Below are 19912 nucleotides of genomic sequence, written 5' to 3' on the forward strand. Positions count from 1 at the left end.
CCCCGCGCGCGTGCGCAGCGCGGCACTCCCCCGGGTCTGGACTCGCTGAGCTTTCCTTCCCTCACTCTTCCCCTCCTTCATTAGAACGAGCGGAGGGGCCATCCGTCCCGGGGAAGTGAATACGCGTCACTGCCGGAAGTACTGTCAGAGGGGAAGAGGAGGAGGGGAGAGAGGAGGAGGAGGGGGCCCTCTGGGCGGTAAAATGGCGCCCGTCAGAGTGGGAAGCCCGGCGGCAGCAGCTGCAGCCCCGCTCCTTAGCGGCTAGGAGACCCTGGCCTCGGGGAGGGGGAGGCCACCCCGGCCCAGCGCGCCGCGCCCTCCGGCTGGCTCCCCCTCCCCCTCCCTCCCCGTTCCTGCGCCCCGAGGCCCCAAGAGTCCCCAAGAGTCGTCGTGGCCCGGCGCGCGCCGCTGCCCCCGCCCGCCCGCCCCCTTCCCGGGGCAGACCCCCAGCGCGCCTGCGCAGAGGGCCACCCTTCGCTTCCCCCCTCCCTTCCCCTCCCTCCTCCCTCCCTCCCTCCTCCCTAGCCCCCTCCCCCACCGCCCCCTCCCCCAATTCTCCATCCCCTTCCCTCCTGGTCTCGGAGGACCCCGTCCTAGCCCGACCTGCTTCGGCCCTGCAGCCCACGCGAAGCCGTCGCTGCCACTTCCCGCTCATGTGGGCCCCTGCGGGCGGCCCACGCCAGGCCCCCAGCTCCCGGTTCCGCGGGGCTTCCCCTTCGCTGGGGGTGGCTTTCTGAGCCACCCACTCCGTGCCCATCTCTGCAGCCTCTCCTGCCGCTCGGGGCCCCCGTTCCCCCTCCCGGCGGCGGGGGGCTGCCCCCGGGGGGCTGGCGGAGCTGGGCCGCGGGGGCCCCGGGGCCGGCGGTGCCGGGGTCATCGGGATGATGCGGACGCAGTGTCTGCTGGGGCTGCGCACGTTCGTGGCCTTCGCCGCCAAGCTCTGGAGCTTCTTTATTTACCTTTTGCGGAGGCAGATCCGCACGGTGAGTTGTGTGGGTGCTGGCAGTGGTGGGGATCTCTGTCCGCGGGGCTCATGAAATTTTGGGTAGTGTTGGGCCTCTGTTTGGGGCCTAGGAACGGAGTCTTGGTCAGAGCTTTACCCGCTGGAGAAGTAGGGCACCTTTAAGCAGGGTCTAGACCCTTATAAAAGAACCAAGGTCTGTAGTGCTTTTGGTTTCTTTTTTAATCTGCCTAGGTGGGATAGGATTTGTTTGGCAGCTCTTGGGGGCTGGAATGGTGCTTTCCTTAAGAAAGCTGGAGTTGTTGCTAAAGAAAGCAAGAGGCGGGGAACACCTGTTTGTTGGTAGCCAGAACTGTTGATGCGGGCTCTGGAAAGACCCTGCTGTAGAAAGAGCCAGGCTCCTTTGTCAGTGGTGACTGTGTAGGAGGGCATATGTAGCAGGGATGGGAGCCTGGGGGGGGGGGGGGGGAGCCTTGGTTGTGAAGGAACTCCTCCAAAAAGGCTCTGGAAACCTATGGCGTGTGTAAATGGGTTTGTTGAGACCCTAGGACTGAAAAAGATGCTTTTATAATAGGCAGTTTTAGTTGTAGGAGGCAGCACATTAAGTTGGGTGTCTCGTTAGAAGATCTAGCTGTTAGCTGGAGGGCTTGCATCGGAAGGTGGGCATGTTTCTCCAGGAGACTCTGGCAATTATGAAGGGATAACTGGAGTGTGGAGACTGTTTGGATGAGCCCAAGCATCTCTGGGGTCTCTCCCTCAAGCTTTTCTCCAAGGTAAAATTTATTTCAGCTAACATCACTTGATCCACGTGCCCTTAGGTTTTCATCACCCCTTTGAGCAAATCTCCTCAAGTCAGGTTCTGGGGGAAAATGAGTGAACTGGCTGTAATCTTTGGCAGCCTAGGTCAAAGAGAATTCTCAGAAAGACTTTGGGGCTTGTAGTAGACTTGGCTGATTTCTTCCACTTCCTGGTTTAGGTGAAGATTATTCTGGGTGGTGGTGGTGGTGGTGGTAAGCACACCTAGTCTAAGAGCAGTGGGATTCATGAAAGATTGGGGGTGTGCAAGGCTGACAGAGTATGGGCCTAACTCCTGTGATATTATGTGTTGATTTCTGCTGCTTATCCTTTCTTTCTGACCTTGTCCTGAGAATCCTCCCTCTTCTAACAGCTCATTTCTTTCTTTCTTGTTTTGAGTGTAGGGAGTAGTGCTCCAGTCCATGTATTGGAGGATGAGTTACTTCCTAAATTGCTCTCCTCTGTACATCAGTGACCCCCAGCCTTTTGTCCCGCCCTCCTTCCAGTCTGCTTTCTCCCCCCACGCCCGCCCGTTCTGGCAGGTCCTTGGAGCATTCCCCACATGCCCAGCTTGTGCAACCCGAGATAGCAGTCAGGACACCCGAGCTGGTTCAGCCCTCATCACAGGCTCAGGGAGAAAAGAAGGGCAGATGCCCTGGGATTAAAGAAGAGAGGGCCTTTTGGTTTTCAAGTGGGAATGTGTGGCTTAGGGCCTAGGAATGGACTGGAGAGCATTTGTATGGTAGAAGAAAAGAACAGAGGGACTTGCCAGACTCTACGTAGAAGCCCTGGGGGTTAGGAAACAGCTTCTAGAGAAGCCTTGGAGAAGCAGAGCTGGAAGCTTGAGTGATGTTCTTGTCCCCTTCCTTTCCCCTTTCCCTCCCAGTCCTCACTCCGCTTTGGCCTTCTCTCTAGCCTGTCAGGTTGGCAAGCAGGACTTGACACTGCCTCTCATTGCCTGGGTAGCAGGGTAAAGGGGCTCTGCAGAGATTCACTACCACTTGTGACTTGGCTAGTAGAAACACAAGTGGACAGGTGGCTGGTTAAAATAGTCCTCATGGCCCCTAGCCAGAGGAACTTAGCTGACCTGACAACCCCTGGATTCCCTCATCTGCTGTTGCCCTCAGTGACCCAAGGACTTCCTTTCCTGATTCCTAGTCTCGGCCCACAAGTCTGGGGTTCTTGGTTCCCAATGAGAGGTGATGGGAATGGCCACGGAGAGCCCCTGAGGTGGAGGTGGGGAACCTGCGTGTTTCTTTGTTCAGGGGGCAGGATATCGTGTTAAGAGGACACAGTCTGCTGTTAACTCATTATCCTTGCTGCAGTTTTTGAGGCACTGAAAAAATAGGCATGATTGAGAGGAGATTCATGTTCTCATGGAGTTTCCATTTTAATTAGGGAGATAAGACCGCTGTGCAGCTCTAGGCATGAGGATCTTTAGTCTTTGTTACCTATCTCACCGTTTGTTGTTAAACAAGGACAATTACAGTATTACTTGACTTTTGTTTTATGGTGCTGGGCATTGAACCTAGAGTCTCTTGCATGTTAGACAAGTGCTCTACCATTGAACTTCACCTTTATTACTATTAGGATTATACATTAGGTCCTGAATCTTTTTTTTTTTTTTTTTAAGATTTATTTATTATGTATACAGTGTTCTGCCTGCATGTGTGTCTGCAGGCCAGAAGAGGGCACCAGATCTCATTATAGATGGTTGTGAGCCACCATGTGGGTGCTGGGAATTGAACTCAGGACCTCTGGAAGAGCAGTCAGTGCTCTTAACCTCTGAGCCACCTCTCCAGCTCTAGGTCCTGAATCTTATATGGTAAATGTTTAGTATTTGCTATTAATATTGTCGGGAAAGATTTTCTTATAAGGTGTTCTAATTTTTTCCCTTGTTATTCTTAGGTAATTCAGTATCAAACTGTTCGATATGATATCCTCCCCTTATCTCCTTTGTCCCGGAATCGACTAGGTGAGTATGCTGGATGGGAGACTACCTGAAGGTGAAGTAGGCTCCAGCTTTGGGCTCCAGGTCATTGGTGTAATTCCTTCCCATTGTGGTTCAGCCCAGGTGAAGAAGAAGATCCTGGTGCTGGATCTGGATGAAACACTCATTCACTCTCACCATGACGGGGTCCTGAGGCCTACAGTGAGGCCTGGAACACCTCCTGATTTCATCCTCAAGGTGTGTGGAGATGGGGAAATACTTACACCTCCTGCTTATGTCCAGACATAAACTCTCCTTCCCAGTTTTAAGGTCAGGGCTTGGTAAGACCTGGCACAGGATCAGCCAGAAGGAGCAAAGCAGGTGGTGGCATGGGGGCCAGGTCTGCGGTGGCGCTGAGGACCTGCTCATCTTTCCCTGTTCCTCCGCAGGTGGTCATAGACAAACATCCTGTCCGGTTTTTTGTACATAAGAGACCCCATGTGGATTTCTTCTTAGAAGTGGTGAGTGTGTGTGAGCTAATGGGAGCTCCCTGGGGAGGGAATGGTTCTGGGTTCTGAGTCCTTAGGGGAACTGGAGGAAAGGGTGAGAAGTTGGCATAGTGGTCAGGGTTCTCTAGAGGAACAGAACCTACAGAATGTAAATCTAGATATATATTATTCATCTGACAATAAAACAGTAGTGAGCTGTCTCATATCCAAGAGGCTAAGAACCTGGTAGATGCTCAGTTCTTGAGGCTGGTATCTCAACAGTTCCAATCTGGTGCTGAAAACTTGGCAGGTTCCTGAAGAGCTGCTGGTCCTTAGTCGATGATAGATGCTTCCAGGCTGTAACAGTAGTGGAGGAAGCAGCGTAGCAGCAAGGTAAATCAGCACAGTGGCAGGAGGGAGGGTCAGACGAGCAAGAGGCAAATAATCTTCTTCTGTCATGCTTTCTTACCTGGGCTGCTACCTGAAGGTTCTACCAACTCTCAAGGTGGGTCTGCCTGTGTCACTTAAAGCAGTCAGGAAAGTTCTTTAATTGAGCACCCTAGTTGGTGGTTCTAACGGTTAGAACCTGGCAAGTTGACATTAAAACCAGACGTCATAGTCCACCCCTTGTCACTTGACAAAACAACGTGTCACTTTAAAGAGCGTAGTCTTGGGCGGGAGAGATAGACAGTAATGGATAGTATTTGTTACTCCTTCAGAGGACCTGATGTGTACACGTACCCACATCAGCATAATTTGAAAAAATAGAAAAAAATCAGAAGCTATAACCATATGCAGGGACAGATACTTATATGCAAATAAATAAAATTTAAAAACTATAACTTTATTCCCGAGTCTCATACTTATTTCATAATATAAAATATAACTTTAAAAGTCCCTAGTCTTTAAAAAATTCAACCACTTAAAAGTTCAAAGTCTCAGCCAGATGGTGGTGGAGGATACCCATAATCCCAGAACTCAGGAGGCAGAGGCTGGCGGATCTCTGTGAGTTTCCAGGCCAGCCTGGTCTACAAAGCAAGTTCCAGGACAGCTAGAGCTGTTACACAGAGAAACCCTGTCTCAGGAAAAAAAGAGAGAGAGAGAGAGAGAGAGAGAGAGAGAGAGAGAGAGAGAGAGAGAGAGAGAGAAGAAGAAGAAGAAGAAGAGGAGGGGAGGGGAGGGGAGGGGAGGAGAAGAGAAGAGGAGAGAAGAGGAGAAAAGAAAAAAAAATTCTCTGAGGGCTGCTATATTTACACCTATGGATGTAGATAGCCATAATTTGATACAAATTGCTGTTCCATCCATTTGGCTCTCTGAAAAAAAAATAGTTCAAAGTCTCTTTAAAATATTCAGAGTCTGTTAACTATATTAACTGTGGCTTTCTGTAAAATCGAAAACAAGTTACTAACCCCCCCACCCCCACTCCGCTGTCCAGACAGGCTCTCTGTAGAGCAGGCTGGCCTCTAACTCACAGAGATGTGCCTGCCTGTAACCAACACCTCCACCCCGCCCTGCTCAGATTAAAGGCATGTGCCACCATTGCCTGGCACAAGTTACTTTCTTATTACTAATGAGGGAAGAACCAGGGCAGTTGCAATCAAATCATAGCAAAACCAAAATCTAGTGGTGTAAATCAAGTCTTCAGCTCAGTGTCTGACATTTGGGACTCACTTGGGTCTCCAGGGTTCCAGGGAACTTGGGCAGCTTCACTTCTTCAGTTCTGCCATTGGTAACACACACGGCTGGTCTCCTAGGCACAGGCCAGCTCTGCTGCACATCTGCCACTGCCTTCCGTGGTCATCCCACGGTCCTGGCATGTACAATATGCCAGGGTCTCTGCGGCAGCTGAGGTTGCACTCTGACCAGTTGCCTCCTAGCCTCTTTTCAGGAACTGACTCCCATGGTACCAAGCCTTAGCCTCATTCATGACCTTTCAGTCCTGAGTTTCCAGTGACTAAGGCTGTACCTTCACCAATAGCCTCTCCTGGCCTTTCACAGTGCTAAGCCTCAACTTTTCTCCATGATCCCTTTAATTCTGTAGCCTTCATGCCACCCAAACCAGTAGTACGGTGTGGGACTTTGAAATGTATACCAAGTTTGGCTGCCAGTTTTAGATGTAGCCTTAATTAGACCATGACTTATAACTTCTAGACCATAACTTCTGTGTACCAACCCTGAGGAAATACTTGAGATTTCACCTCAGTGATGCTGGTCTCTTCATCACAGTTGATTCTCCATCCCTAGCTAACCAGCATCCATTGTTCCATTGAAGCACAGGTTTCTCTTCCACAGACTGCTGTTGTGTGAGCCAGGGTCTTTCTGTGTTCTCTGTCCTGGAACTCATTCTATAGACCAGGCTGGGCTCAAACTCACAGAGGTCCACCTGCCACTGACTCTCTGCCTCTGCCTCCTCAGTGCTAGGATTAAAGATGGGTGTGTGCCACCATGCCTGGCTTTGGTTCATAGATTCTCTGTGTAGTTTTGAAGCCTGTCCTGGAACTCACTCCGTAGACCAGGCTGGCCTCACAGAGATCCGCCTGGCTCTGCCTCCTGAGTGCTGGGATCAAAGGTGTGCGCCACCACTGCCCAGCCCATAGATTCTTCTTTTAAAAAGAGTTGTTTTATTTTTGTTTTATGTATATATGTGAGTGCCTGTATGTATGTCTGTATACCACATGAATGCCTGGTGCCCATGGAGGCCTGGTGTTGGAGCACCTAGAACTGGAGTTATAGGCAGTTAGTTGTGAACTGTCTGATGTGGGTGCTGTGTCCATAGATTGTGATTCTTAATCCAGAATAGCAGAATCGTACATAAATGGCCGGGTAGTGTTTCCCTCTGAAACTTTACAGGCCAGGCTTCCATCCTTTGCATAGTTCTCGGCATTGTCTTTTTTTTTTTCTTTTAAGATTTGTTTATTCACGTATTTTATGTATATACCAGAAGAAGGAATCTGATCCCGTTACAAATGGTTGTGAGCCACTATGTGGTTGCTGGGAATTGAACTCTGGACCCCTGGAGGATCAGTCAAGTGCTCTTAACCACTGAGCCATCTCTCCAGCCCCTCAGCATTATCTTCTAAGCTCCGCCCAGAACAGCCCATTAAGCAGTAAGCATTCAGTGGCTTTTTTCCCAACTCAAAAGTTTCATATGCTTCCACAGTCCTCCCCCAGATCAACATGGTCAGCTCTGTCAAAGCAGGATCCTATTTTCTGCTGCAAATTTGTAATAGGGTTCTCTAGAGGAACAGAACTGATAGGATGAATATGTATTAAAAGAATTTATTAATTCAGTTTACGTTAAGATAGTAATGAGTTGTCTCACATCTGCAAGGCTAAGAACCTAAGATGCTGTCTTTGTGGTTGGAGAAGTGGGCAGCTTGGTAGTTGTCAGTCCACTGAGGGCAGTGCTGCCCCAGGGCAGGCTGTGCCAAGTTGGGTAAAACACACTGAGCCGGGCGGTGGTGGCGCACGCCTTTAATCCCAGCACTCGGGAGACAGAGCTAGGTGGATCTCTGTGAGTTCGAGGCCAGCCTGGTCTACAGAGCGAGTTCCAGGAAAGGCGCAAAGCTACACAGAGAAACTCTATCTTGAAAAAAACCAACCAACCAAACAAACAAACAAACAAAAAACCACACTGAGTAAGCCATTGAAAACAAGCCTGTAAGCAGCGTTCCTCTGTGGTCTCTGCTTTGGTTCCCGCCTTGACCTTCCTCAGTGATGGAGTGTGATCTCGGAGTTATTAGATGAAATAAATCCTTTCTTTCCCAGGTTGGTTTTGGTCAGGGTTTAATTAGAGCAGCAGAGTAGCAAACTAGGACGGTGGGCAAGGGCAGTTCTGTGAAGGAGATCTACGGGAGGCGAGGGATGGCTTTGAGGAGCGGGGTCTTTTGTTACAGTGAGAGAACTCTCTTCTTCACAGGCATCCTGCACTTCCGGTTTATCTCTTTGAATCTTGGGGGTGGTGGCTGCCTCAGACTGAGTTTGAAGATTGGCAGAGGGTCCAAATATTTTGCATTTCACAGACATTTGATGTTACTTGAAGGTCAAAAGGACTAGTCTTAAAAAGAACCATTATGTCTAAATGAATGATTACTTGGTATAACATCTCCATTTCTCTCCACTCTACTTCAGGTAAGCCAGTGGTATGAGCTCGTGGTGTTTACGGCAAGCATGGAAATCTATGGCTCTGCTGTGGCCGATAAACTGGACAATAGCAGAAGCATTCTTAAGAGGAGGTACTATAGACAGGTAAGGAGCCAGAGGCAGGTTGGAGAGGCCTGGGTCCTGGGCGGGAGGTGGCCATGGGGATGGGGGTGTGCTCCATTGCCCTTTGCTTTTCAGCACTGCACTTTGGAGTTGGGCAGCTACATCAAAGACCTCTCTGTGGTCCACAGTGACCTCTCCAGCATTGTGATCCTGGATAACTCCCCCGGGGCTTATAGGAGCCACCCAGGTACGGGCAGAGGTGGTGAGTCTGGCAGGACCAGGAAGTGGTTCTGAGGACTTTTAGTTTTGTTTTCATTTCTGAGACAGGGTCTCCTTATAGAACCAGACTGGCCTGAGCTGACTTTGTTTTAGTGGTTCTGGGGATGGAGCTGGGCCTCCCACTAAATCCTAGGCAAGCACTATGCTGTTTAGCTCTACCCCTGACTCCTTGACTCCTGGGGGGGTGGACTGCAAGGTGCTAGGAGGCAGGAGACCTGGGTCCTAGTCCTAGAGTTGAATCGCTACTGTACTACAAGTCTGACTGGAAGTTGTTTCTCATCAAATGAGGTACCCACACTATGTCTGTTTTATCAATGGACTTCCCTGTCACATTCACTTCAAGTGAAGCACAGTGGCAGTCTGACCAGCACTCTAGCCTCATACTGTTGTGAAGTCTATTCATAATTCAGTTTGACATTCAGAGAGAAGTAAGTGTTTTACCTGGTTGGTGACTTTTGGTGGGTGAGGTATATGGGTTTTTAAGTAATAATATTAGGGACAAATTCACAGGCTTTCTTGAATTCTTCACCTCCTCTCAACTGTAATTTTACCCACCCTAGACAATGCCATCCCTATCAAATCCTGGTTCAGTGACCCCAGTGACACAGCGCTTCTCAACCTCCTCCCAATGCTGGACGCCCTCAGGTAAGGGAAGTCACCTGTAGGTACTTCCTGATCTTTTTTTCCTTGTTTTTTTTTCTTCCCCCCTCGGGACAGAGTTTCTCTGTGTAGTTTTGGTGCCTGTCCTGGAGCTCACTCTGTAGATCAGGCTGGCCTCGAACTCACAGAGATCCGTCTGCCTCTGTCTCCTGTGTGCTGGGATTAAAGGCGTTCGCCACCACTGCCTGGCATTTTTTCTTCTTTTTAAAAGTTTTTTTTTTTTGAGACAGATTCTTTCTCTGTAGCCTGTGCTGGCCCGGAACTTAGTTTCCTGGCTTAGCCTCCCGGGTGCTAGCTGGGGTTACAGGCGTACCACCATATCTAGCAACACTTGAGTGACCAAACAAAAGAGCTAGGGGGGGAGACTCAAAATAATTAGAAAAAAAAAGTCCTTCAGGACTTGAGGCCAGGTCTTTTTAACCAGCTCCAGAGCTCGCTGTTTGTAATCCTTCGGCTTCTCTCCTCCAGTTGAGCCTGTCTCACTGTTGGAGAGTGGTTTGAGTCCCCAACTCCAGGGAGGCTCCACGGTGACGATGTCAACTGTTAAGGTACTCCACCAATGCAAGATCCTGTCTTCCAGGTTCACTGCTGATGTCCGTTCCGTGCTGAGCCGAAACCTTCACCAACACAGGCTCTGGTGACGGCTGCCCCCCCTCCACCTGAGTCGGGGTGGGGGGGAAAGGGAGGGAGAACTCTTGGGATGCTGTCTGTTGCCCTGTCCAATGTGAGGACTGCCTGGGCAGGGTCTGCCCTCCCACCCTCTCTGCCCTCGGAGCCCTGCACTCCACTAATGGAGTTTGGATGGACACATGGGCCAGACGGAAGCAGCCTCACTCTTCGAGTTCACACTCCATGGAAATGCCGGCCTGGACAGGGGAGGCCTTGGAGAGCTGAACTGTCTGGTGGAGAAGGCAGGAGTGGCCTGAGTGACAGACGTGGTCATCCCAGAGGCTCAACAGAAGCCAAGTCAACTTTGTTGTGATTTGATTTTTTAAAAACTCTTGTACAAAACCGATCTAATTCTTCACTCCTGCTCCAAGGGCTGGGCTGTGGGTGGGAGCCTGGGATTTTGGGCCACCGGATCTTCCTCAAACTTGTCCTTCCCTTACTTTTCCTCATTTTTTCTTCCCCCAAACTCCCTGATACCTGTAATCAACTTTCTCTTTTCTTCCTTCCTCTTTTAAACCATGCATTATAACTTTGAAACCAAAGTTGCCATAGGTCCTTCTCTGATGTTTTTGAAAGCAGAGGGAACTTGTTCACATCCGCCCTGCCCCTGAATCAGGGGGCACATGCTGTTGGAGATGTGGGGAAGTGGGATTCAGGATCGAGATCATGTAGTTTGGCAGGAAAAGCCCCAGGGATAGGATGGGGTCTCTGAGGAACAGTGGAAGAGCACCTTCGGAGTAGGATCTGGAAGGCCGAAGATGAGAAGCCTGGATCCTCCAAAGAGCAAAGACAGCTGGAGAAAGGCAGGGCTTGGTCTGGGAGGGTGACGTGGACAGGCTAAGAGGGCGCTGCCTACGGGCTATTGGCACTCCTGCGGTAAGCTTGGGGCGGAACACTCCCGCCTCCCTGACGCCGCCTCTCCAGAGCCGGACCTACTTTCTGGTACCCGCCACGTGATGCTCCGCCTTTTCTGAGATCACATGATTTGTGTGCACCATCTCAAAATGTGTTCCTCCGCATTGGCGTAGTCCCTATCTTTTGGACTTTAGTTCCTATTGGTCCACTCCACCCCGATCCCTGGGCGTCTGTACCTGTCTGCAAAACTCTTTCCTTTCTGCCCTTTGATTGTGGGGTCCGTATCCACGTCTTGGGTACTATTTTGTTTTGGTGTCAACGGCCGCCTTCAGCGTAGCAACCCGTTTCGTGAATACCTTGACTTGTAATTGTTTGCTTTCCCCTACGTAATTTACGAAAAGAACTGGAGACCCAAATCTCATGACGGCCACTTGCTTCCCCATTTCGTCCTCAACTTCGTGCTGCGAGGCTACCCGAGAAAGGGTTTTCAGTTGCTTTGAAACGACTGTAACCTTCGCTGCGATGTCATCTGCGTAACCCACAAATTGATTCCAAAGCGGTTACGCTGAAGGCGTGAGAGGGCCGGGCCGCGGGTGGCGCTACGCCAACGGCGTGAGCAAGCTGAGCTAGTAGCGTACTTAAGCAGGCGGGGCCGCCCCGGACGGCCGGGGGCGGGGTTGGTGAATAGGGAAGTGGCGCAAATTGGTGGATCGCTCCGCTGAGTCTGTTCATCGAAGCCGCCGCCACCTCCGCCGCCGCCCCCTGTCCCGGCCCCCCCCCTGGGTTTCCTCAGCCCAGCTCGGTCCAGCCCGGTTCTCGGGAGAATGAAGTTCGTGTACAAAGAGGAGCATCCGTTCGAGAAGCGCCGCTCTGAGGGCGAGAAAATCCGAAAGAAATACCCAGACCGGGTTCCGGTAAGGACTGTATCCAGGGCCGAGGCTCAGGGTGCTGACGCTGTCGCCACAAGCTAGGCTTGAGTCTGGGAAAGCCGAGGTCAGCCTCCAGGCTGTCGTGGGGCTAGGAATCGGAAACTGTTGTCTCCGGTACCGGGGATGAGAAGCTCGTGGAAGTAGAGCTGGGACTGAGAGCTGGACAGGAGAGAGAGGGAGAGACCTTGGCGTTTGTCAGAATGGAGGCCTTGGGGAGCTTGACAACCAGGACTTCCATGGCCATCCTCTTAGCTCCTTAGATTTAAGGTAGAGTTTGACCCAAACAAGTCATCCCGATTCTCTGATGAAAATAGTTATTGTGATGTGCCGTTCTGTGATCAATACTTAAATATTTAGGTAAGCCAGTGAGGCCGGATCTCTGGACTCAATGCTGCGTGCACCACGTATATAAATAAAGGGGGTTCAGGACAGGGAATACCTTGACTTCTTCATCGATGTGGCTGTATTTTTGGCGTCTTCTCATTCTTATCTTCTTTTCATCAGGTGATAGTGGAAAAAGCCCCCAAAGCTCGGATAGGAGATTTGGACAAAAAGAAATACCTGGTGCCTTCTGATCTTACAGGTGGGAACGAGCCGCCCGATGCAGGTTTCCTTCTGTGGGTGGGAATGCCATCTCTGTGGGAGGAGGCTTCACCTGGCAGCTGTTTTCTGTAAGCCCTGATGACCTCTGTGACTTTCTTGCATCTCCTGTTTTTTGGCAGTTGGTCAATTCTACTTCTTGATCCGGAAGCGAATTCATCTCCGTGCTGAGGATGCCTTGTTTTTCTTTGTCAACAACGTCATCCCACCCACCAGTGCCACAATGGGTCAGCTGTACCAGGTATAGTGCCTTGGGGTACCGGGAGTGCTGGAGAGGAGTCCCGGCCAGCTTGAATAGAAGGAAGCGAAGGTCAGCGGTCCCTGTACTAGCTGTCTGTATACTGGCTTTCAAATGTCACTGTGGCCCTGGGTGGTTGGGATTTTAACAGCAGTGGGAGGAGAGAAAAGAGCACTAGTTGGGAGTAGCTGGTTTTTTATTTATTTATTTTTTTTTTTTTTTATTGTTGTTATTGTTATTTTCGAGACAGAGTTTCTCTGTGTAGCCCTGGCTGTCCTGGAACTTCGTTCTGTAGACCAGACTGGCCTTGAACTCACAGCCTGCCTCTGCCTCCCAAGCGCTGGGATCAAAAGTGTGTGCCACCACCCACCGCCCAGCTCGGAGTAGCTGTTTTGATTGGGATTCTACTACCCAAGTCTCTTGCCCTCATCCAGGATGCCAGAACAATTTGAGACAAGGTTCCTCTGTGTAGCCCTGACTGCCCTGAAGCTCACTCTGTAGACTAGGCTGGCCTTGAACTCAGATATTTGCCTGCCTCTGCCTCCAGAGTGCTGGAATTTAAGGTGTGTTTTGCCACATCTGGTTGAAGTTCCCACCTTGAACAATAGATGCATAGTGGTGCACACTTTTAATCCTTTAAGTCAGGAGGCAGAAGGCTGTCTCAATCCAATCATAGTTGCTTCTGCACACATTTTTAATCCTCTCACTCGGGGCAGAGGCTGGTGGGTCTCAGAAGCTGTCTTGGTCAGTCAGAGATACATATCGAGATCCTGTCTCAAAACAACATAAAACCACCGAACACTCCTTCAGTCTTAGCACTCTGGAAGTAGAGGCAGGCAGATCTCTGTAAGTTTGAAACCAGTGTGGTCTACATAGGGAGTTTGAGGCCAGCTGGAGTTACATAGTGACACCCTATCTCAAAAGCAAAAACCCCAGGGAACCCAAACACACACCAAAAATAAAATAAATGAAAACAAGCAAATAAACACTAAGGGCTGAGGCAGTAGTATCTTGAGTTGGAAATCACCTTGGCTACATAATAAGTTTCAGGTCAGCCTTTCTTAAAGGAGAGAGAGAAAATAATAATGAATGCCTCTTCTTTATTCCTTTAGTGTTAGGGTAGGTACCTTACAGATGATCTATATCTTCAAGTGTATTTTGAATCAGGTTCTTAAGTTGCCTTGGTGGCCTCTAACTTTCAGTCCTTTCCAGGAGCTGGAATCACCAGGCCATGCTTAAAAGAATGCGTCTTGAGGAATGTCTTGGTGGTAAATAGTTCAGGTAAATAAATCCAAGTTGCCATTAAACCCTTTTTGGTTTCATTCTAGGAACACCACGAAGAAGACTTCTTTCTATACATTGCCTACAGTGATGAAAGCGTCTACGGTCTGTGAAGCTGCTGTCCCTGAGGTGGGGGGTTCCATTCTGCAGAGAGAGGTGGCGCTCCTTCCTTGACATCCACTTCCTCCTTCAGGCGAAAACACCATCTCCCTTCTTCAGGACCTGCACTTACATGTTTGAGACTGTTTCTCCAGTCCCTCTCAGCAAGAGGGGGGATGGTGGACACAGTCTCTGTACACCTCCTTTCTGCCCCCTTGTCTGCCCTCCATGCCCACTCTGCTTTAGACTTCTTGATTGTCAATCTCTGTCACATCCGTTGATTGTTTTGGTTTCTATTCCCTTTCTAACTGCCCAGCAGGCTCAGAACCCCAACAATCCCTTCCTTTCACTACCTTCTTTTTGGGGGGGTAGATGGAAGGGATTGACATTGTCGGGGGGAGGTAGGAGGCACACCAATAAAGAAGAAACCACCGAGCTGAATTGAATTGCCCTGTGTCATTCCACCTGTCTGTCTCAAGTGTCGTGAACGTCTGTGGTGGGAAGGAGGGAACGGGCATAGGTCAGAGAAACGAACACTTTGGTGATGTTGCTGTTTCCCTCTTTGGAAAAAGGTATTTTTTAAATGAGCGGAATAATGTGACCATTATCTCATGCAACTTTGATTTTATATGTGTACATACTGGGTTTCGATGGAAACAAAGGGGTGGTAGTTTTTACTGTGGGTTGCTGTGGAGCAAGTTTGAAAGTACAACTTTTAGGTAAGCATATCCAAATTTGTTACTTTGTATCAAAGGAGAGAAGTTCATGTTTGGGAGGTGGTAAAAGAACTGTCTTTAACTGGCTGTCACTTGCAGAGTTTGTGCCAGTGTGTGGGATCCTGTAAAGTGGAATTTGAGAGAGGGCAAATACTGGGAGAAGGGGGCCATTATCAGTGGGAGAACTTCATTTCCCAGCATCCATGTCTCCTCCTGGCCGGAAGTGGGGCGGTTCCCCGAGGGATAAAAAGGTACAAAACGAGGCGGTACGGTGGCCGAGAGTTCTAATCCCTTCTTCGTCTACTGTCTTGGTCCCGCCCAGCCTACACTTCCCGGGATTCAGTGCGCACTCTTCCGCTCTACCCCTGCGGCTCCCGATCTCTCCACCACTCCCCTGGTGGGGTGGGGGAGGCTGTCTATTGCGCCTGCGCCAACCCGTGGCTTACTGGGAACTGAAGTTCCGGAGGATCTTGCAATCCCCTTTCCGCTGCCCCTGCACAAACTACAAATCCCTTGGTGCACTGCGCGGCGGAGCCGGCGGGGCGGGGGAGAAGGGAGGGAGGAGAGAGGAGGAGGAGGAGGAGGAGGGAGCAGGCGGCCGGCGGTGCGGGGGGAGGGGGCCCGGTCCGGGAGTGCGGGAGGCAGTGGTAGAGGGAGGTGGCGGTAGCGGACTGGAGTCTCAACCGCGCCAAGGCGGACACTTCGGCGAAGCGAGGCAGTCGGAACACGGAGCGCCCAAGGCAGCACCGGGAATCCCGGCTTCGAGGAGGGGGTCGGCGGACCGGGTGGAGGGGAGGGGGCGATGCTGGAAGCCATGGCGGAGCCCAGTCCCGAAGGTAAGCCGCTCCGTAGGCACCGAGGGCGGGGAGCGGGTGAGGATTTAATTGGCAAAGTTGGAGGTCGAGCCCCGGCACCCAGCGGGGGAGTGCGGGAAAAGGGGTCGGGGGCCTGGCTCTGGAGCTGGGCGAGCGGCGAGTTGAGATACCTTGGAGAAAGAGGAGCGGGAGCCTGGGTCGGGAGAGTTGGACATCGGGCGCGGTGTGGACGGCCGTGCCGGGGTGTCCGGGGCTGGGCGCTGGCAACCCAGCCTCGGGGGCTAGGGGCTGAACAGGCCGCGGACTGCCCGGCGCCCCGCGGCCGAGAGGCTGGGGGCGATCGGATGGCTGGAGAGTAGTTGGGAGAGCTCGACGGGGACTGAGTGAGGGGCCCGGGAGTTGGCCGAGGTGGGGGAGTTGGTGACGGTGGCGCTGGAGCGCCCAGGAGTTGCCGCCAGAGATGGCTTGGTGATTGTTAGAGGGGTGGGCAGGTAGTTGTGGGGAGCGCCGAGAGTCGGGGTATTGTCTCCGGGAGAGCCCGATCCGGAGGGCCGGCTGTGGGGCCGGAGGGCCGGGGAGCGGGGCTAGCCCGGTACTTGTAGGGGCGGCGGGGCGAGGTGTGGGGGGTTAAGACCGGCAACTTGCGCGGCGGGAGGGGGGGGTTGGTCGGCCGGCCGGCCAGGGCCGGAGCTTGCGAGTTGTTGGAGCGTATTGGGGGGCAGCGGCGGCGGCGGCGGCCGGGGGGCTGCCGTGGAGAGTCTGGATGGGGACCCGGGGCTGGAGTGGAGGGGTCCGTAGCCTCGGGACTCGCTGAGTACGGGGGCGGGAAGGGGGGCGGCCGGGGAAGCTCGGAACTGGGCCCGGGGGCCCGGCGGGGAGCCCGGAGAGCTCGAGACGGGGAGGGGCCAAAGCCCCGGATGGGGGCGGAGGGACAGCGAAATTGTGGGGAGCGCGGCGGCGGCGGCGGCGGCGGCCGTGGGGGGGCAGGTGGGGCTGTGTCCGGGCTGCCGCTCGCCGCCCGTCCCGGACGCGAAGTCATGTTGGGAGTGTGTGCCCGCCCGTGTGTGGTTCGGGTCGGGGACAGGGGCGCGCCCGGCCTCGTGTTGGAGGAGAAGCGGCCGGAGGGCGGGGAGCAGGTCAGCGTGGTCATCCCGGAGCCCGGGGGCGGCCCGGCGGGCGGGCTGGAGGGCGGGCGGCCGGCGTGCAGGGCCCCGGGCAGTGGAGCGCGGCCGGCGCGGAACTCCGGGCTCCGGGCGCGTGTGAAGGACGGGGGCGGGCGGTGGCCGGGGCTCGCCCCGGGAGGGAGCGGTATGGCGGGGTGGGGCGCCCAGAGAGCCGAGTTGACTGGAGAGCGGGGAGGGGGCGGGGCGCTGGGCCTCGGGTGGGGGGGGAGGGGAGCGCTATAGCGAGGCCGGGGCGGGCGCCGCGCCCGGGCTCCGCCCCTCGGGGCGGAAGGGGGAGCAGGGGCGGCTCCGGCCCAGCTGGGGGGCTGGCTGGCGGGGCCGGGCCGCCTCGGGGCGGCTGGGCCGAGGGCGAGACCTCCGGGGTTCAGAGGCAGCGTTTTCCGGACTCGTCCTTCCTCGCCTTGACTCAGCTTTTATTGATTTCGCAGATCCACCTCCGACTCTGAAGGCAGAGACTCAGGTGAGCCGTCCCGTGCCTTGGCCGAGTCCGCGGCCTGACAATTGGGGGGCCGGGTGGTTGGGAATGCCTCTTTTAACGTCCGTGCCTGGCTTCCACCTGACCCGCGTTTCCTTCCTTTCCTTTTAGCCACCGGAGAAGCGGCGGAGAACAATTGAGGATTTCAACAAATTCTGCAGTTTTGTCTTGGCCTATGCGGGTTACATTCCTCCCAGCAAAGAGGTAGGAAACAGAAACATAGCTGACTTGAATCAGGGTGAATTACTTCATAGGAAGATCCTACTATAATATGTAAGATTTGGAAGCTTTTAGGGCTGTGGTGGGAAAGCTGGTGTGGACACAGATTGGGAGTGTTGGTCGGGCCTTTTTTTTAGGGGTCTTGAGTTGCCGTTGGTGGAAAGTTTTCAGGTGAACTGTAAAGAGATAAGGATGCTAACAGACGAGATACAGGAACTGTTAAAGGAGCAGGCAGGAGGGCTGGGTAAGGGCAGGGTGAGGACATGGCAGATCTGGGTAGGGACGTGTCTAGTTCCTGGTTTTTATGCTGGACATGTGTCAGGGCTGAGCTGTCCCTAGATTCCTGCTGATCCTAGTCTCTTCCTCCTTTTAAGGAAAGCGACTGGCCAGCTTCTGGCTCTAGCTCTCCATTGCGAGGGGAGAGTGCAGCAGACAGTGATGGCTGGGACTCAGCCCCCTCGGACCTTCGAACTATCCAGACTTTTGTTAAGAAAGCAAAGTCATCAAAGAGAAGGGCAGCTCAAGCAGGTCCTACCCAGCCAGGACCCCCAAGGTCCACTTTTTCTCGTCTGCAGGCCCCTGACAGTGCCACCCTGCTGGAGAAGATGAAGCTGAAGGACTCTCTGTTTGATCTGGATGGGCCCAAAGTGGCCTCTCCACTGTCTCCCACGGCCCTGACGCCCACCTCCCGCTCCCCGGCTGCTCTCACCTCAGTACCGCTTTCCCAGGGGCACCTTTCTCAGCCTCGAAAGAAGGACCGAAAGAACAGAAAGTTGGGACCAGGAGGCGGGGCCGGCTTTGGGGTGCTTCGGAGGCCTCGGCCGGCTCCTGGGGATGGGGAAAAACGGTCTCGGATCAAGAAGAGCAAGAAGCGGAAGTTGAAAAAGGCAGATCGTGGGGATAGACTCCCCCCTCCTGGCCCTCCTAGGGCACCTCCCAGTGATACAGACTCTGAAGAGGAGGAGGAAGAGGAGGAGGAGGAGGAGGATGAAGAGGAGATGACAGCAGTGGTGGGGGGTGAAGTCCCTGTGCTCCCAACACCCCCTGAAGCCCCCAGGCCCCCCGTTTCCGTGCACCCCGACGGTGCACCCCCTACTGACAGTGAGGGCAAGGAGGTGGGCAGCACAGAGACAAGCCAAGATGGGGACGCCAGCTCCAGTGAAGGCGAGATGCGGGTCATGGACGAGGACATCATGGTGGAATCAGGTGAGCGGCTCAGGGCTGCCCAGGGTGGGGAGAGCCGGGAGGGTGGGTTTGGGGGTTCTCAGGAGGCAAGCTTTAGAGTTGAAGACTAAACAGACTTTGTTTTTCCAGGTGATGACTCATGGGATCTGATCACATGTTACTGTAGAAAGCCCTTTGCCGGGCGGCCCATGATTGAGTGCAGCCTGTGTGGGACGTGGATCCACCTCTCCTGTGCTAAGATTAAGAAGACCAATGTTCCTGACTTCTTTTATTGCCAGAAATGCAAGGAACTTCGGCCAGAGGCCCGGCGGTTAGGGGGTCTTCCCAAATCGGGAGAACCCTGACGTCACTCGTAGAGGCTGGAACTTCTGACGTTACTTGGGAACTGAGACTCAGAGTCTTCAGCCTCTTCCAGGCCGGATTTCCCAAGGGAGACTTGTTTGGAAATGAGCGTCTTCTCCTCTGTCCTTCCTGCTCCGTGGACTTGAATTGGACCCCTTACAGCTGGGTCAGGGAGGCTGGATCTATAGACAAATCTCTGTCCGGTGGACCTGCCCCCCTTCACGTTCAGGGCCAGGGCTCAAACTGGGATGTAATGGGATAGTTGTCTATAAAATGTAGTGTAAATACAGCACTCCCTCATGTTTCCTTCTCTGTCACTCCCGTTTACTTTCTTCTACACCAGTTGTATTTTTAATTTTGAACTCCCATGTTTGAGCCTGGCGCTTGCTCAAAGGCGGAGGGAGTACCATACCTGGTGGAGTGGGGGAGGAGAGCAAAAGGTGTCAGTCGTCACTAGCCTTGTTTTTAATAATAACTGGCTGGCCGCCTGCACAGCCAGCCAGTGTTGTAAATAAAGCAGAGTGGGCTCTTGTGTTTTACAACCCTCCTTGTCCTGATTGGGGAGGGGGTCTGTGGGAAACGAGGCAGATGGCTTGCTGGAGTTGAATTGGGGCTGTAATCCCAGAACTTGGGAGATGGCGACAGAAAATGGAGGGGCTAGGACTAGATGGGACCCTGTCTGAAGCCTCCCTCTCCATCACCCTCGCCCAAAGTCAAATCATGAAAGGACTACCTCCCAGCTTTCTCAAACCAGAAGCCACCTTCCGGACCTAAGTTGGTTTGCAATTCCTGTTTTAACAATGCCCCCCTCGCCCCCCATAGTTGCACCTGAGGTGCGTGGAGCTCTGGGCTTGGGGTTAAAGCGCAGCGGAGCCGCTTGCTAGCATTCTGAGCCCAAGCCGGCTTGGCCGTAGGACTTCGTGTGGGGCGGGGTCCACGCTCGGGGGCGGGGTCACTCAGGACTGAAGACCGTTGCTCAAGGCAGC

The 19912-nt window shown here is 53.2% G+C and overlaps 3 protein-coding genes and 1 long non-coding RNA gene across 6 annotated transcripts; 3 read left to right on the top strand and 1 right to left on the bottom strand.

Moving 5' to 3' along the window:
* The first annotated feature begins 745 nt into the window (after window positions 1-745).
* On the top strand, window positions 746-10530 carry Ctdnep1 (CTD nuclear envelope phosphatase 1). Its single transcript, XM_006973406.4, has 8 exons — window positions 746-983; window positions 3665-3731; window positions 3826-3944; window positions 4136-4207; window positions 8306-8422; window positions 8516-8627; window positions 9220-9304; window positions 9900-10530. The coding sequence occupies exons 1-8, from the start codon at window positions 882-884 to the stop codon at window positions 9958-9960; spliced, it is 735 nt and encodes a 244-aa protein (XP_006973468.1). The 5' UTR covers window positions 746-881; the 3' UTR covers window positions 9961-10530.
* On the top strand, window positions 10516-14431 carry Gabarap (GABA type A receptor-associated protein). The gene is made up of 4 exons (XM_006973405.4): window positions 10516-11757; window positions 12277-12355; window positions 12495-12613; window positions 13939-14431. The coding sequence occupies exons 1-4, from the start codon at window positions 11668-11670 to the stop codon at window positions 14002-14004; spliced, it is 354 nt and encodes a 117-aa protein (XP_006973467.1). The 5' UTR covers window positions 10516-11667; the 3' UTR covers window positions 14005-14431.
* Window positions 14432-15294: 863 nt separating this feature from the next.
* On the top strand, window positions 15295-19468 carry Phf23 (PHD finger protein 23). Of its 3 annotated transcripts, none has more exons than XM_006973403.4 (5): window positions 15295-15542; window positions 17134-17165; window positions 17292-17384; window positions 17774-18605; window positions 18714-19468. In XM_006973403.4, exons 1-5 carry the CDS (start codon window positions 15509-15511, stop codon window positions 18926-18928), a joined length of 1206 nt encoding a protein of 401 aa, XP_006973465.1. In that variant the 5' UTR covers window positions 15295-15508; the 3' UTR covers window positions 18929-19468. The 3 variants fall into 3 exon arrangements, with proteins under 3 accessions (XP_006973465.1, XP_006973466.1, XP_042138231.1); XM_006973404.4 differs by having other exon boundaries at window positions 15338-15542; window positions 17975-18605; XM_042282297.2 differs by lacking the exon at window positions 15295-15542 and adding an exon at window positions 16525-16657 and having other exon boundaries at window positions 17975-18605.
* Window positions 18677-19890, bottom strand: LOC143266895 (uncharacterized). Its single transcript, XR_013041711.1, has 2 exons — window positions 19755-19890; window positions 18677-19338 (listed from the first exon to the last, which is right to left on the bottom strand). It is a non-coding gene; the product is annotated as an uncharacterized LOC143266895 (long non-coding RNA).
* Window positions 19891-19912: the final 22 nt, after the last annotated feature.

Source organism: Peromyscus maniculatus, chromosome 8, assembly GCF_049852395.1.
Source record: "Peromyscus maniculatus bairdii isolate BWxNUB_F1_BW_parent chromosome 8, HU_Pman_BW_mat_3.1, whole genome shotgun sequence".
In the NCBI taxonomy this organism is placed as follows: domain Eukaryota; kingdom Metazoa; phylum Chordata; class Mammalia; order Rodentia; family Cricetidae; genus Peromyscus; species Peromyscus maniculatus.